This window comes from Amblyomma americanum, chromosome 1, assembly GCF_052857255.1.
Source record: "Amblyomma americanum isolate KBUSLIRL-KWMA chromosome 1, ASM5285725v1, whole genome shotgun sequence".
Classification (NCBI taxonomy): Eukaryota; Metazoa; Arthropoda; class Arachnida; order Ixodida; family Ixodidae; genus Amblyomma; species Amblyomma americanum.
The window spans coordinates 259,658,671-259,677,108 of NC_135497.1; the positions used below are offsets into that span (position 1 = coordinate 259,658,671).

The 18,438-nt window shown below is 44.3% G+C and overlaps 1 protein-coding gene across 1 annotated transcript in view; it reads right to left on the bottom strand.

The window, feature by feature from the left end:
* The window catches only part of LOC144114999 (copper-transporting ATPase 2-like), a 92,924-nt gene that overhangs the window by 22,487 nt on the left and 51,999 nt on the right, over positions 1 to 18,438 (bottom strand). The window contains exons 14-16 of the mRNA XM_077649110.1: positions 16,220 to 16,402; positions 10,092 to 10,278; positions 5,240 to 5,383 (exon numbers count right to left, since the gene is read on the bottom strand). Coding sequence (XP_077505236.1) covers positions 5,240 to 5,383; positions 10,092 to 10,278; positions 16,220 to 16,402 — 514 coding nt within the window. The remainder of the gene's footprint in view (positions 1 to 5,239; positions 5,384 to 10,091; positions 10,279 to 16,219; positions 16,403 to 18,438) is intronic.

The window sequence follows — 18,438 nt, forward strand, 5'->3', positions numbered from 1 at the left end:
CGCCGGAGGCGAGCGGGCATCCGAGCACCCTAGGCCAGAGCGGCTAACAGTGACGCATGTGTTGTAAATTGTTTCTCTCCCCTCGTTGTGGCATGTTTCTAGTTAGCCACGGCAGCTTGCTCGATGGGCCAGCGCCGGAGGCGAGCGGGCATCCGAGCACCCTAGGCCAGAGCGGCTAACAGTGACGCATGTGTTGTAAATTGTTTCTCTCCCCTCGTTGTGGCATGATTCTAGTTAGCCACGGCAGCTTGCTCGATGGGCCAGCGCCGGAGGCGAGCGGGCATCCGAGCACCCTAGGCCAGAGCGGCTAACAGTGACGCATGTGTTGTAAATTGTTTCTCTCCCCTCGTTGTGGCATGTTTCTAGTTAGCCATGGCAGCTTGCTCGATGGGCCAGCGCTGGAGGCGAGCGGGCATCCGAGCACCCTAGGCCAGAGCGGCTAACAGTGACGCATGTGTTGTAAATTGTTTCTCTCCCCTCGTTGTGGCATGTTTCTAGTTAGCCACGGCAGCTTGCTCGATGGGCCAGCGCCGGAGGCGAGCGGGCATCCGAGCACCCTAGACCAGAGCGGCTAACAGTGACGCATGTGTTGTAAATTGTTTCTCTCCCCTCGTTGTGGCATGTTTCTAGTTAGCCACGGCAGCTTGCTCGATGGGCCAGCGCCGGAGGTGAACGGGCATCCGAGCACCCTAGGCCAGAGCGGCTAACAGTGACGCATGTGTTGTAAATTGTTTCTCTCCCCTTGTTGTGGCATGTTTCTAGTTAGCCACGGCAGCTTGCTCGATGGGCCAGCGCCGGAGGCGAGCGGGCATCCGAGCACCCTAGGCCAGAGCGCCTAACAGTGACGCATGTGTTGTAAATTGTTTCTCTCCCCTCGTTGTGGCATGTTTCTAGTTAGCCACGGCAGCTTGCTCGATAGGCCAGCGCTGGAGGCGAGCGGGCATCCGGGCACCCTAGGCCAGAGCGTTTAACAGGACACATGTGTCATAAATGGTTTCTCCCCCTCGTTGTGGCACTTTTCTAGTTAGCCACGGCAGCTTGCAGCGAGCCGTGTGTTCAATATTTTGTGCTATTCTTTTGCGTTGCAAGGCGTGTGTTTTATATTGCGTGCTTTTCTTTTGTGTTGTGATATGTTGCATCCGAATTGTGGCAGGAAAGTCACCTATTGGCTGAGGGTGTAGTTTTGGCGGGAAGACAAGGAGATGTGTGTGCGCTAAGGAGAGCGCGGGAGGTTGGTTGGTGGCAGCCGGACAGATCGGTCGGGTGCGGCCAGTAGTGGTCCCGGGGTCGCGGAGTTGGAGACGCGAGTTCCTTGAGTGGCGGCCGGGAGGGTTGGCCGTGTGGTGGCAAGAGTTTTGAGTTTTGTCTTTTTTAGTTAAAGCGGAGAGGCCGAAATCTTTCGGCATATGTAAATCAGTTTTGTAAATATTGTAATAAATAACCTTTTGAGGAAAGCCTTTCCCAATGTCAACGTCAGAAGACCTGCACGCCTGTCTCAAACTCACCAGTCGTGAAGTACGTCCCTGGGTCACTCACGAGACCCGCCCTCTACTACTCCACGTCAACATCTGGATGCAACAACATCGACCAGAGAGAGGGAAAAAAATCGTGACTAACACAATTAATAAACAGCTAAGAAATCACAGCAACCAACACCTCCTTGATTCCAGTGTCAGCCAGATTAACCACTTTCAGTAAACCATACCCTCTCCTACTGCCCTTTCTTCCACTCCCCAACTTGCTAGCCTTAATGCCTGCTCTGCCCACCGCTGCCACCAAAATATGTAGTGGGACGGCGAACCCGTCCAGATAAATCCACAAGAGGGCGCAAGAGACCAGGTGAAACACGACCGGCCGCGGCGATTCTTTATCGCTCTCTCTCTCGCCCTCGCTCCCTCCGCAACACCTCTTCGTCGATGCAAAGCACTCGGATGGCGGTAGGCTGTCTTCCGGATGCTCCATCCCGTTACAATATGCAGCAAGATGGGAAGAGTCCCTAATAGCTAGTGAAATTCCACGAGAAATTACCGAACAATTTTTCTTCTTTTTTTCTTCGTAGGGCAGTGCTTTGTAGAAAAACACTGGCAGTCATGCCAGCAGCTCATGCCATGACAAGCTACCACTGCACATAAGTGGTGCCTTATACCAATGAGTAAACGAACCGAGGCATTCAAATGGGTTCCACTGCGAAGCGAGTGGCAGTGAAATAGAGGAGTCGTCGTACTAAAGAAGCATTAGTTTTGAGGTACACTACTGTCTGCATATATTCGGGCAATTTATATCAGTATGCCACCTTCCGTTACACACCAAGAAGCCATGCCCCTAAATTAGTTTAAATGTAGCCGTCATAGCTGCTGCATTCAACCACAAGATGCACTTTCAGTAGAACATTTTTTGTGACGTGTTATTTCAATAATGTTTAGCCAACATTATGCAAACACTGTTAACACATTTGCAAGCTGTACAATCGTAATGTTATTAACCACATTTGTCCACAAGTGTGCACCTAACAAAAAAGACACCAGCATAATAAAATGCTTGATTTATGCCAAATATGCAAAGTGACTTCAAAAACTGAATGCACCATATAATCTACACTACAAACATTTGCTCGGTATAAGGAGACATTAGCACAAAATAGGGACAATCTGCTAAGTAGATTCAACCTAGGTTTATAGATAATACTTTAATATAACAGATGTGCTAGTTATTTTAGCCCATAATACAGCTTGGAGAAAAAACAACAAAAAAGTCAATTCAAGAGGTCACCCCAACCTGTAGTTTCCCATTTAAAAGATGACTTAACAACTCAATGCCACTGGTATGGCACTCAGGCTTGTAAATTGTTATAACAAAACTGAGTGCACCTGTGCTTTAATGCAAGGTTACAAAAATATAACTAAAAGCTCACAAAGCATGAAACTAACACAAAACAGGCTTCTTAATGCTAATGTTGCCGGCTGATGTAGTTTCATTTCATGACAATCTTTCATTACAAGGCTACATTCAAGACAATTCCGTTCTGGTGCCCCCCATATCCACGCATGAAAATATCCCTACTGCAGTTAGGCAAACTTTGCCATCATCCGATTCCCTAACAAGCGAGCTGGCCCATACAAAACCAGGAACATCCAAAAATGAAGACACAGCACTATTTACAAGCGATTAACTCCAGATGTAGCTGCCTTTTTTTTTGTTCTTAAGTTGTCAGCAGCTAACAAGTGGCCTGAAATAAAGGAGTCATTTTTCATTTCATTCCATTTAAGCATAGCTCGCTATGCACAGCCTTATTCTGTGGTGCCTATTTCCCTCCCTGAAGGCCCAATTATGCATGGCCACTTTGGTTTTTGATATCATGCATGACATTATGCATGAAGGCACAAACTGCAAGGTTACTTTCAGTGTGAGCAGTTAAGTGGAGACCTCCAAACAAAGAAGGCACCTTTCTGTATGTGCCAAACATGACGAATTGAACCCAGTTGCATGAGACGGGAGCATGCCTTGCTCCCTCTACTACCCACATCTCACCACACATCAATTCCAAATCCTTTGCAAAATCCAAATCAACCTGTTTATTACAACCACAAAGACTATTTATTCAGCATCTGTGGTGATCCAAATTACCCTCAACAAATCGCTAACACCAACCATATACTTTTCACTTGTAATCCTGTCCACCCTATTTTCTGTATTCCCACCCACAGCCTAGAGTGTCTGGAGCATTCAGTGGAGCTGGATAACCAACGAGTTTCCAGAAGAGGGTTGTAGCGCCGAAAAAGACAACACATAGCAAGCGAGACGGGATTTTTGCACCTGTCCCGTCTCGCTTGCTATGTGTTGTCTTTTTCGGCGCTACAACCCTCTTCTGGAAACATGCACCAACTAGCCCCCAAACAAGTATTACTCAATAACTAACGAGACCTGAACAAGCAGGTGACCCACCTTCTGCAATCTTAATCTGATTGCGCACTAAAGTTATACTCTGACTAGCTGACCGAACCCAGCTGCTCAACAGCACAGATGATTGAAAAGAATAGGAATTGACTGCACAATACTTCTAACCCTTTCCATGCCAGACATGAGGCTGATTCTAACCACAGGTTTAATGTAAAGTTTGTTGGTGATGAGTTCGGCTTATTTAAGGGTGTTGCACTTCCTGCTAAATGCTTCAGATAAATGACAGCTGCCTCATGCACATGCTCATTACATGGGTCTACACATGGTGTACCTAGACCAAACTGTAGTGGGGTTTAATGTCCTGCAGCAACACGGGGCTATGAAGGACGCCGTAGTAAAGGGTTCTGGATTGATTTAGACCACCTGGGGTTCCTTAAAGTGCACTGGCATCGCAGAGAGCACAGGTATTTTTTTGTATTTTGCCTCCATTAAAATATGGCTGACACAGTCCAGATCGAACCTGCAACCTTGGGATCAGCAGCCGAATGCCGATGCCACTCAGTCACTGCGGCGGGTTGCGCCATGACCAGTACAAAGGAATTCAGATCAACAGAATGCCACAGAAAGAGAGAGAATGCGTTGCATTGTTTTTTTTATAACATGGAGGTGTGCAACCACCATGGTCACTCTGGTGGAGGCATATGCTTGATGTGGCTAAGATGCAACCTCATCTATTTTTCAAGTTAAAACGAAGAAATGTTTCAAAGGTCCACCAACTCCGAAAAAAGCTCCAAAGAAGGAAGGGAGTGAGCAATGTAAAGCTGGTGATGTTGCACAAATGGAAACAGTCGAGCAACACTGTTTTATAAAAATGTGGTCCTTTCTGAGCGTCATGCTTCACACTCAGAATGACTTATTGCACACGACATAATGCAAGCTTGCATTCAGTTCTTCAAACTTTTGCAACAACAGTATTTTTGTGTGTTTAAAGCTATATAATGCAAAAGTTTTTTTCTTGATTTTTTGTCTGTTACAGTGGCAAGATGGTGATAAAAAAGATTTTTCATGTGCTATTTCAACTTTGTGCAATGATAATTGTTTTAAAACTAAATACTGAGTAGCACTGAAACCAAAACCAATAAAAGGCATTGTCAAAGGATGAAACTACTGAAAGTAAGAATACTTAGCCTAATAATGTCCCCAGCCCATTTAAAAATGATTTACTTTGATTCAGGATGATAAACCTTTATTACTAAGCAACAAAACTTTGAGAAATTCTCATTGTTTACAGAAAAACCATTCAGTAGGAATTTGAAAGACAATGTAAAAGAGCCAGCCATACCATTTATAGCGCACAGAATTACTGTCTGTCCCAGCATTTCTCTCTTAGTCATGAGGCCATCAATAGAAGGAGGCACTTCAACAGAATTTTTCTTCATCCATTCTCGGTTGCCCACAAGCACACGGTATGTATCATCCCATCTGTCTGCAAAAGCAAAGGTTGCAGATGTACATAAAGACATAGTCCACATGCATGCAATATTAAATTTTTACAGAAATTTCATTTTGCAAGTGAATACAAAGGATGTAAACAAAACAACTTTTCCACCACCTTTGTTGTTATAGCTGCAACAAGCTGCATTTATTTCTGTAGTAAAAGACTAATAAGAGCTTGCATACTCATTATGTAAGCACAATAAATAAATATTCGCTGTTAAAAATTGGTTCACTGAAGGTACTAGATGGTACTCACCATGCATAAACACTGAAGGCTTAGCCTAAAAATGTAACCCACATCGCAGAATAAAATGATTAACTCAGCGCCGAAGTTCAGTGCCAACGAATGGCCAGTGTGGATTCAACCATCAGAATTTAATACAGAAATGCTTTTGCATTCATCTGAAATTGTATGACACTACGAACCATACCGTAATTTACTGAAAAGTTATGAACAGGACACAGATGTTTTAATAATTTGTAATAGAGGTGCAAGGTACGACACATTTTTACGCAATTATAATGATAAAAGAGCCATATAAACATATTTGTTTACATTTATATACAAACTCCCAGATAAAAGCTAACCTCTTATATTTAGCTGTACAGTGTGGTATAAACATAGTAGTACTATACAAAAGGTTCACAATAGGTGGTGCCCAAACTACAGTGGACATTGCGCCACGGCGAAGCTCCGTCACGTGAATTTGAACTTCCGGTTCGTTCCTGCGGTTTCGTTTGTATAGGCATTGCTTGCAGACGTGCAGTCTCGACCTTTCTTTCCTTAATACCAACGCTCACATTGCTGAAAAAATGGTGTTGTGCGCTGCCTCAAACTGAAGCAACTTCACTGCAACGGAATGCAACATGTTCCATGTGCCGTCAAGTAGTGAACAGAGAAAACAGTGCGCCGTTGCGATCCGCTGGCAGACTGCCTGCTACGAGCTCATCGGACAACCCTTGGCTTTGCTTTGAGCATTCTGTTGGTGGTAAACGTTTCAGAGCGTTGTGGAAGTTTGAGAATTTGGTTAAGTAGGCTGTTTTCTCTCCTTGAGGAGCACCAATTTCTATCTCAGACAATTTCGGTCACAGCCAGTCTCGCATGATGGCGGCAGAACCGCGCGGTCGTAGGTGTGCAGATAGTATGTGCTATTCGGCCTCCGTCACTACAGCTCGACTAGATGTTAAAGGACAGAGCGATTTATTCCTCAGAAATTTGTGCTGCACGCGAGTTGGTGGAATTCAGAGCTTAACACTTTAGTCCAATGTGATCACAACCGTCAGCTGCCGAAACGGCGACATTGGCCATGGCGGGGTCCCGTTGCCTGACATTTGCTGGTCTCAGTATATGTTTACGAGCACATTTAGGATTTGCAAATTGTTATATGAGATTATAGGTGCTAACATCATGCCCAAAGTGAAACAAATGTTTTCACCAGCAGACCAGTTGACATGTGCACGCAGCAGGTGTGGAGAAATTATAAGCGAGCTGTTACATTAAAGTTCCCTGTTTGCGTAGACCCGCATGTTGCAGTTATGCTTCTTCATTCCTGTGTGCAGAGAGGGAGGGTGACAGACAAGGTGATCGCATTAGAAAGTGATAATAATTATTCACCACCATTCTTTTCATACTCTGAGACAGTAATTAAGTTATGAGACACCTCACTTCAGGATAACCAAACTTAAAAAAAATATAGCAGCCAACATAGTCTAGCTGTTTATCACCTTTCATTATACAGCACATAGGACAATTGACATCTGAGACAAATGTTATAATACTGAACTGTCACTGCGCAGCAAAGCATCATTTGAAAACTGTCTAGGTGCTGAACATGCATGTGAAGTAGATAAATGTCTGCATCTCTAGCTTACGTGTGATGCATTGCAAGCTTGCATGTCGGAATATTGCACTGAATGGTTGACTTATTAATTGAGAGTGACGTTGGTGATTTCAAGAAGTGCAGAATGCTGCAAGGACGGCAAAGGCTGGTCCGGTGGTCGGCTGGGTCAATTATCCGTAAGCATAAAGAGTAATAAACATGCTATAAAACTGCTAGTTTTAAAGGCCAAGGAACACAGTGTTCACAGAAATTCCAGATTTTTTGGTATCACTAGTGTCTTAGGGACGGTTTACCAAAGTCAGTTAACATACAAGCTATGCCGCAGTGTTCACGCCAAAACTAAAAATGGGTGGGGATGCCTTTCGTTCAATATTGCATAAGACTTGGTCAAAGGAACTTGTAGAAAATGCTGAAAACAACTCGGATCAAGCTTCTCTGTGTGCTGGAAAAGCCAAAGCATGATTTTTTTAAGCTCTACCATGCTATTTATTATAATCTACTATTTGTCGCTCAGATCTCCTGCATTAAACTCATTTATTGCACGCTGTGCTGTATAAAATGTGCCTGCAAGAGTTTTTGCAAGACAAAGGTTATATCAGATGTTAATACCCACATGACAAGAAGAGTTTCGTTTATGTTGTGGTGCCGGTAGCGAAGCTGTGCAGCAGGCCTTGATGCTTTGCTTTGGCTTGTGGTATTCATTTAAAAAAAAAAAAAGGCAAGCTAATCTTCTGCCTAGCTGCTTGTGTTATTCCTTGCCTACCTTACCTTCAACACTTTGCATACAATGCATAAGTTTTATATTTCCACATTTCTGTACATATGCATCAACAGCTGAGGCACCAGCCATTGCCTGGTGTTTCTTCTTCGACTAGGCTCTGAGCACCAAGTTCAGGACAGCAAAATGGCTACATGCTCTCCTCTGCCTTGACGGGAAGCCACATTGATTTACTTTCTAAAGCTAGTGAAAATTCAAGAGATGCCATAAAACAAAGCATTTTAGTACTTCTTTTTCATCTACATAATGCAGCGACCACCACTGCGAAATGAAGCACAGGAATTGTTAACATTCAGAGCTGCAAGTTATATGTAAATGGCACGTAATGTCCCACACCACCATGCAGGCTGTAAAATGCACTGCAGTGCATAACTATGCGCGGTTAATTTTGTGTGTGAGTGCATTCTTGTGCACGTACCAAACCTCAGTAAATGGGTGCACCTCTCTCAGTGCTGGAATAGCTGCTATGTCACTTGCCTATCCATGCCCTTGACGCACATTAGTAGAGGTTTTCAGCCACAAAGTCTCGGCGTATGCTTGGTGCAATTCGTACTGGCAGAAAGAATACAGTAGGGCTGAACATGCAACAAATTTGTCATGCAGTTGCATTTTTGCATTACAGACGAACTGAAATTCAGCTGCTTGAGACAGCTGTTATGCATGCCAGCCTGTGCAGTAATTATTCCGTAAGCCATAGCAAATATTCAACACAAGCAGTTGAGTTGACAAGAACATTAGCAAAACAGATTGTGCACCTTTGCTAAGGTTATGAAGCATTGTTAAGTACAGACTTTTGGGAGAGCTCAACGTGCCACATGTTCCAATTTAAGTGCGGCAAATAAAACGCGGTCTACCTCGCTTGCAGGCAACGACAGCTCCAGTGCTACCGCGTGGCAAGAAACCCTCCGATGCAGTGCACGTGAAAGCTTTGTGAAGGCTATAAAATCCCAAAATATTGTAAATTGTCTGGTGTTACGTCTAGAAGCGATACATGAGCAATGAAGGACACCGTAGTGAAAGGCTCCGGATTAGTTTAGACGGGTTCTATCGCAGAGCACACGAGCGCCTTTCGCGCTTCGCCTCCTTCGAAACGCAGCCGCCACATCCCAGATTTAACCCGGGTCCTCTGATTCGGTAGCCGACTGCCCTAACCACTAGGCCACCGCGGCTGGTGTAGAAAAAGCACCGCAAGTACTCCGAGGATTTGCATGAAGCAAGCTCTTCGCCGTCGCAGCCACTCTGCTACAATGTGCGCAGCAGTGCGCTCGTATGTAAGGCTAGGCTATGGTTGCTGGTAGTCCCTATATTCAGCGCCTGGTAGCGTGAAACCTCTCGGAAATATGCACCCTAACATATATTAGAGATCAATGTAGCAGCCACATGATAATAGTAACAACAGAACTTTTTAGCGAGTGAATGAAGCGTCTTAAACTTCTGCGCGAACAGACGGCGCACGCTGAAATGTTCGCACTTGCAATGCTTTTTCGCCATTAATTCAAATACGGAACGTCGAGCGCGGACATAATAATGCACATACAGCATCCTGACCTTTTTTACGGCTTCATTCACGCGTATTAACGCATGAAGAGCCGAATTCAAGCTTGTCAGTTCTGCATTTTAAGCAAAGCGCTGTACACACGCACCTTGCCGAACGACCCAGAAGTCGGAGTACCCAGCATGCCTTGTGGCTCCATTCAGATGAACGAACATGACTTTTCAGTTTTTCTTACACGTGTATTCTAAGCCAATTATCAAGAGTACACAGATACAAGCAAGTGATGCGTCACACAGCATTTTAAAAAAGTACTTAAGAAACATTTATACCATCAATCTTCATGCACAGCTGACAATGAAGCCATCGATTACAATGCAAACTGCATAATCACCAAATGGTATAAACAGATGGCACCAGAAATTTCCATTACTGCATTATCAATATTGATACAATAGCACCAGTGAAATAATAAGCATTTGCTAGCTCAGAAAAAAAAAAATCCAAATGTGGGTTCTCAGCTTGGTAATGAAAAAAGATAAATCACAAGTTCGACTGCACATCCGCTTAAAAAAACATAGCATACCTTGCACTTCTCCTCCAAGGCTTGATTCTCCAATGTACTCAATCTCCAAATAGTAAGCATCTTGTACAGTGTGATAACTTGAAACATTTTTTAGAACACTTGCTACATTCCCAACTTTGCATGATAGACCTAAACCTGCAACAGCCTGAAAACCTTCGCAACTTCCAAGAAGGTCTGTCTGCAGTAACTGTAAAACATGAAAAAAAAAGATAAAATGAAAGGCTAAATGTGGCATGTTTATCAACAGCTTTATGCTGTTTTTTGAACATTCAAATAGCATTACAGTCCTCTGCATTTAGTGCGCTCTTGAAATAACATAGGTGTGAAGTAATCATAAAGCAAGAACTTGAAAAACAGTGTGTTATACTGAATTAATTGCTATTATCCTGAAACAATCACAGTGAATAATATGGAAGACCAGGACTTTTTTTAATTTTTAAAGTATGAAGTGCAGAAGTACATTTTATCAAAGTTCACTTAGTAGGCAGATGAAAACATGTCACAGCATAGATGTCATAGCATAGATACAGCCTACTGGAGCTTGAAGAGGAATGTGCACATTTCTCAACCAAACTTCACTGCTGACCACAGGGGTGCAAAGAGGGGGACAAGGAAGAAGTGCAACTTTTGTACCATATTGCCCCCTGCTACCCAGAAAACATGAACGGGCACTACCATGACAACTGGGCCCCTTATGAAGACCTGTGCATGCCTATGCAGCTGACAGTCCATTGTATTGCCCTGAAGGTGGAGAAGCATAATGAACCTGTTCTTCATGGGCTTAGGAAAGAATGTTATCACAAAAATTTCTATAGAATTTAAAAATAATGGTGCAGTAATAGCTTGGCCACACTCTTTCACACCACAGATAAGTTGCATATCACACATTTATAGCACACATAAAATGCTTTTGTTTTCTTCATTCTTCAGTACAATTTGTATAACAAGTTGTTGAACTGGGCTGGCTGGTATATCAAGGAAACACAAGAACAGTAAAAAAAAAATACACAAGGGATAGCATGTAGCACTACCTAGTGGACAACTCATTTTTGCACAATGCTAGTAGGTAGGAATAGGAAATTGGAAAGTTCATGAAGTTAAATAACAAAAGTGTGGGTCTGCAGTCAGCTGAGCCATGGCACCTGGTGGCCTCTCTGCGTCCCTCTGAGAACAGTGAAATGTACCGGAAAAGAGAAAAAAAAAATAGGAAGGAGGAAGGCAGTATTTCCCCTTTCTTGCCAAGAAGAGGACAGGCCTCACATGTCTCATGAATTTTCTTTCTGGTGTATCTTCTCAAGACTGAGCAGTGTTTAATGGCTGGCATGTTACCATAACTCTTCTAGGGTGGATCAGATTTCTTATGGCTTCTGAATTTAAGCTGCATGCAGGACCCCTGAGATGGCCACTGATGTAGTGCAACCCACATATAATGAAGTCAGACACAGCTAATTATGCCCTACGTCAAACATCTGCAACTTTACCAGACTGGACATACTGGACACTGGACAGTAGATCAGGTACAGAGCAGGTGCAAGCACATCCAAAACAAAGTATCTGGCTTCTTGGTAGTTTCCTAATGAGCGACAGAAAGCAGCAGAGTTTGTTTGTTTCCGCTAGAGCAAAAAAGAAACCTTCTTTGGTCGTTATCAGAAATTTCACCAATACTGTGCCTGAATTTGTCCTTTTATGTGCAAGTCAGATGATCGAATTAGCAGTAACTTGGCAAAAAAATTGGCAGCGGCTTAACTTGGCTAACCCTGGATTTCAGCAAAAAGCAAGGACGCTTGCTAAGCGTCTGAGGCTCGTCCATGGCAGCTCCACTACACGCTCACGACAGCCCTTCTGTATATACCCACCCGACCACGTGGCTGTGACATGGCATCACATGGTCTTACTACACCCCAATCGAATGTCATCACATGGCTTCATATCACCCCATTGGATGTTCTTAAAGGGACACTAAGGAGAACTCTATCAATTTTTTTTTTGTTAGCAAAATCTGATAGTTCGGCATTTTATGGCTTTGTTGCCGCTTGTCCGGGCGCGAAAGATGCATTTATTTCAAAGAAATTTGGATTCGAAGTTGAAAAAGTTTTTCCCGCCGCTCTGATTCAAACTCAGGGAACTCTTATGACGTCACAGAACGGAGTGACGTGAAACGTGACATAAACGCAGACTCCGTGATTTCTGACGGCTAGCGGTGTGTAGCAGCAGCCGAAATGAAAGCTACCGCCGCCGCACGTTGAAGGCATCTATCGGGGGTCGCTACTTTCGCTTCGTTTACGTCAAATGCACCAGCGTCTTACAATGGATCCCATTTCCGAACCCGCCAACGAAGTTCTCACAAAAACTCCGGGCCTGCATTTCAGCGACCCTGTCAGCCCCACAGAGCGTGCGATGCTTTTGAGGGAGCACGGTTAGGCTAGGCGCCGGCGGGTAGTTTTCCCCCTTCCCCAGTGAGCATCCATTGCTAATTAAATATCTTAACCCCAGTGCGGGGAGTCGCGAGGGGCGAGGACACGGTCGGCACGTCGCGGCCATCGGAGGCTAGCCGAGGCTATTGGGCCAATGGATTGTGATTCCTTGAAAGGCGCTGTTGCATGGTGCAGCAGGCGGCGTCGAGGAGGTTTCTCACGGTTGTAAGGGCCAGGTTATTATTATTATTTTTTTTGCCAGAAAAAACGGATGGGTGCTCAAGGACGCTCGCATTTAAAGTTGGCGGCTTGAAAGTAAAACCGATGCACGACGCCTCAATGGGCTCGGCGCGTTTCCGGAGGTACAGGGTCCACTGGATCGGGCTCTCTCACCCACTTGCATGTACCTTCAGATGTGTACTGTGAATGGATTAAATTAGCCGAGAGCTCGAAAAGAACAGCTCCGGCCAACTGCCGAAGCTATTGATTGACGCCAAAACACACACCTCGACACGGAGCCGAATCGGTCTGGCCGGGCTGGCGGCGGCTGGCGCACTCGGCGCGAAATAGAGACATGCTCCAAGTCTCCGTCAGTGCAGTCAGTGCGGTCAAGCGCAGTTGGAGTACAGAGGGTCTCGCTTTGGCCGACGTGACGTCGCCATGCAGCGCGCGCGTTACACCGGAGTATAAGTGCGTCTTAACAGAGCCTGCGCTTAACAGATAACCAACGTATTCGGTGGCGGCATCTATGGGAGCCACAAAAAACCCCCGCACACTCACTGAATAAAATAAAACAAACCTGTGCCGGGGCTCGGATTCGAACCAAGGCCCTTTGGCGTTTGAGGCGGAGACGCTACCACTCCGCCACGACGCCTCAAGCAACTATTGAGAATAAAGGCGCATCTAGTGAATGCACTCTCCCGATGAATAAGTCTGCGCTTTCGCATATTCTGGCCTAACAGAGCTAGGCCATCAACAATTTTTTTTTTTTTTCTGAACTGCCTTGTATCTTGTATCCCGTCCCTAATAAACGATTTCCGGTAAGTAGTTCGAAGTTGACTGGCACAGCCGGGAACGTTTCTCCGGGCAAGCGTACGAAGACACAAGTGCTCTTTATACTGCTAACTGCCTTGTACGATCACCGACCAGCGTGCCATCATAGTTTTTCATCGACCGTGGCGATCATCTGACCAGCCTTAAAGGGACTATGCAATAAATTAATTGAGATTACGTAAAGCAGACGAGAGATAGGCATTTCATCACTCGTCCCCCCAACACAAGAATTTTTAAGCTAGAATCAATAACAATGAAGATATAGACGATTAAAAATTACGCTCCTCCTCTCCCCCCTCAACTCGTACACGAGGGGCACCAGACAAAAATAAAGAAAAAAGGTATGGGACTGGGCCCCGCCTTTGAGTACGTCATCAGATGACGTTCGCTTTGCAACTTCTGGTTGTCACTCCTAACACCCCAGCAGCAGCGTCGGCGGCGTGGCGGCATATCTCCGGTCTCTCTTCACCTTCCTGGATTGCGGCGCGCGTCGGGTTTCTTGCTTGTCGTCTGTTATAGTTAGCAGTAATAAACCCGGACCTCGAGGCGCGACTGCTCGCTCTTACAGCCGCGATGGGCATCGAGCCCTATGCGTGCCCACGAAGAGCCGTGTAAGTGGCTCCGGAACTCCCGACAGAAGGAGGCGGCAGAGGAAAATTGAAACCATATGCGTGAGGGCAATGCCCTAGCCCGCGCTTGCACGAGAGGGTCGCGCGGCGGCACGAGCAGACGATTTTCACGGCTACCGGAAGTGTGCCCGTGACGTCGTGGCTGCCGTGGCTCCAGCGAATGACAGAGCGTGGTGGCCTGGCGACGTCATTGGTATTGTGACGTCTTTCTTCTACGATTTTAGTTCCAAAATCAGTCACTACGAGCACACCAATCGGACCGCGAATTTTAAAAAACATGTTTTTTTCTTATTTATAATAAATTGCCGGCTCCATTCCGAAGACTTATACTTGGTGTGAATGCTCATTAGCATCATTTGTAAACACAGAAAACATTTACAAGCGACTTTGAATTCTTTGCATAGTCCCTTTAACAGGCTCCTTCAAAGGTTAACTAGCACTTAAAGCGGCACTTGCAGTTCCTCTGCAGTTCGGCGCTTGTAAATCGAGGCGCATCAAAAACAAAACCACGGGGAACGCAAAGCTCATAGACGCGAAGCGCCATAACAAACCGAAACTCTCCTGGCCGCTTGTGGCGCCACCAAGCATCGGTTTTCTTTGCTTCCAACATTCAGCTTGTCTTTTGTATGTCTTCCTTGTGTGATAAAAGTGCACTATCAGTTTCAAAACAAAACTTACTTCAATATTGAAGCACGCAACCTTCCTTTGTCAGCCTCAGAGATCCATGGCGTCCATGGAGTAAGGAAAATTCCTTCAAGGTGGCGTCTCGTCCTATGACATCACCACGCTTGTACTTGTGAGATTGGCCTGTGGCAGCGATACCTGTATTTTGGTTCTTGCTATTTTTTACCTGACAAGAGCTTTGTTTTCAGAAAGAGTGGCGTTTTTGTGATCAGGAGCTGGTATTCTATCGATACAAACCAACTTCAATTTCTCCTCAGTGTCCCTTTAAGGTCAAAGGTGAACCCAAAGGTCACCCAATGGCAAAGGTCAGAGGCCAACTAAAGGTCATGGGTCAAGGGTTCGACACCATGACTGGACCACATGTGATCATACACGGCTAACATGGTTGGGCTGAAGGTCGTTCAAGGTCATTCTCCGGCCTATGCAACGACTGCTTTACCTAGCATAGTGAAGCTTTCTGCTTCAAAAATGAAAATTTCGCTCTGAATTCTGAAGTAACTGACTCTGCTTCTAAAATATTAATGAAATAAAATCCTCTTCTGGACAGTAAGGGGTGCTTTCTTTTGGTTTGATTTTTCTACGTGCAAGTTCAATATTAAACTGCTGGAACATAGCACAAATTTTTGCGTCCTCCAGCTGATGGTAACTCGTTCACTGCTCAGCAACCTTTCTCGCCTGCATGTGATAAACAGCATGGTAACGAAATCTCATACATTGGAACCAAACATTTTTGCCTTTACTGAGTTAAGCTGTTAGACAGATTGCGTACATTACAAACCACAGCATGATTTTGATGCATGCCTTTGCAAGGTAACTGTCCAATGTTTTGGGGCCATCCTTTTGGCCAAGTTGCAGAACAAGTGGAACAAAATTTTATGTTGCCACCCTTGGCACAAGAGAATTAAGGCTCTGTAATATTTTATTGTAACAAGATAACTTATAGCTAATTCTGCTACTAATACTTGGTGTCAGGTTTCTTCTGTGCTATTAAAAAACTTTTTATCCTCATAAAATCTGAAAAAAAAAATGATGGGCTAATCACTTTATTCACTTCAACATTTTCCCCTGTACTACACTTACAAGCACTCTCCTATTCACGTTGTCATCAAGTGGCATGTGTGATACTTGAACCCTGCAGGCTGTTACCGTATTACATTTATGCCTGGTAAAGGATATTTGATGAACACAGCACTAGAATGAAACATAAGAACAAAGAAGACCCTCCTTGTTCTTGTGTTTTGTTCATTTTTGCACTGTCTATCAAACATGAAAATAAGCCAACTCGCCCAACAGTAAGTGTTGCTGGTAAAGGTGAAACCAATTAGTGCTACTAAACACATTCTCTCACCTGCTTGGCATAGTCCACAATGGCTCTAGCAATTGGGTGTTCACTACTTGCTTCAGCAGTTCCTAAAATGGCCATCAGCGCATTTAGTGTCATGCCTTTAGCGTGTGTAATCACGCCAGCATAGACCAAGACAGGTGTCCCCTTTGTAATTGTACCAGTCTTGTCAAATGCAAAGCACTTCACCTGTAAAAAACACTCCAACATTAGATTGTAACCAGACATTACAAAAAAGTGCCGTTAAACAGACCAAAGCAAGCCCAAATCTCATAAAAGCCATAATTTTGCTCTTCGGCAATGCTGAACAGTAGTTAGTCACCAGTTTGAATAAGTTGCCCTGTGATAACATAGTAAGATAACAGCTTTTTGCCTTAAGTCCTATTACTTGAGAAGTAGTTACAGAACATAAGTGCTGTGAAATCAGTTTAACCTGCCTATGCACCTTAAACATACATACAGTTTATCTGTGATGGTGTTTGCAGATGAAATTCTACAACCATAAAGCTGTAGGCAACATTTTCCTGAGAACAGCAGTCCATAGTTGGCCCTCTAAGAGTGAAAGCATGCATCTAATGTCACTGAATTTGGTAGCAACACATACTAACTCATAGGAACCATGCATGCTTATCAGACAACACTCAAGATTCATGAGGCCAGGCTCATAAGGTATGCAAGCACAGTCTATGAAGATTTCATTCAGCTGACTTGAAAGTCGAAAACAAAGGCTTAGGGTATCATGCAGATCTTGTAAAAAAAATCATGGCTGCTGGCATATCTGAAGAAGTTGCTCGGCTGTCAGCAAATGGCTGTTTACCTAAGTATGTGATTACTAAAGACTGAAAAAGCGCTAAGGTGCACTTAAGGCACCAGCCAAACCAGAGCGTCAGAGTGAGAAAAGCAGAAAAGGCATGCAGTGCTGCTGTACATTCACTGTCTTTTGCCTAGGCTGAAAGGTACATGGCGTTTAATGTCACAAAGTGGCACATGGGCTAAGAGGGACGCCGGAGTGAAAGACTGCGAACTAAATTCTACCAGAATGGTTGCTTGCTGGGCTAGTACGTTGGTTCTTTGTACCTTAAGTAACAGCGCAAGTAAATGTAAGGAAGGGACGATGAGAGAGGCAGAGTGAAAAGAGAGAGTGAAACAGTACTCTTTTCGCTCTGTCTCTGTCGTCGTCCCTTCCTTATATTTACTCGCGCTGTTACATAAGGTATAATCTACCACTTGGGGTTTTGACATCACAAAGTACGTTGGTGTCTTGCATTTCACTTCCCTGGCAACGCAGGTGCTACAACCATGATTGAGCTTGGCAGCCGAGTGTCCTAACGGCTGAGCCACTGTGGTAGGTGCTCAGGCTGAAAAAAAAAGCTGCAGCATGGGGTGACGTCAACTACATTTTCCGGCCCTAAATATCGAATACGTGGTCAGCAAGAGCGTTCCGTGCAATAAGTGAATCATGAATGTATTATGAAGCATGCGGCACCTTTCACTTCATGAGAAAAAATGACTGTTCACTGCTTGCTCTAGCTTGTGGAGTGGTGTATATTGGCCACACTGGTTGCTGTGTCAATGTGTCTAAAACAACATATGTCAAGGAAGGGCAACTTCCTCCTATGGGCATGTGTGTCTTTGCTCAACAAAATGCAATATTCAAAGATAACAGTCAGATCAGCAGAGATATTTTTTAGACCTACATCACAAAAAAGAAAAAAGGCTGCATCAGTCTTCTATCACTCTCCATGCTAAAGAAGTCGCTTTCTTAGCAGCCTCCTAAGCCAGTAGACTCTCATTCATTCAAACTTCAAGAAACCAGACATTTTTGCTTTAATTATCAGAAGTTTGAATTAACAGAAGTGTACATTAATATGATCCAAGACCAAATGTGATTATGCATACAAAATAGTACTTTGGAACCTTTTGAGTAGGCAAACATAGCTACAGGCATTAGCACAATATAAAATATGGCTGAAAGGCACAAGTTAGAAAAAAGTTATCAATAATGCACCAGTTTCCCGATAGAGTAAGACCATATTAACTGGGACTTCCAGGGACAGGAAAAAACATTACAATTATGTGAAAGTCGAATTATAAAATGGCCCCTCAAAACACTGCCAAAAATCATCCTGCATCATAATAAAATTAATAGATTAAAAAATGGATAATTGTCGCATGCTTATGACAAAGCTAAGCAGCAACAACAATTTTTCACACTTCCGTCAACA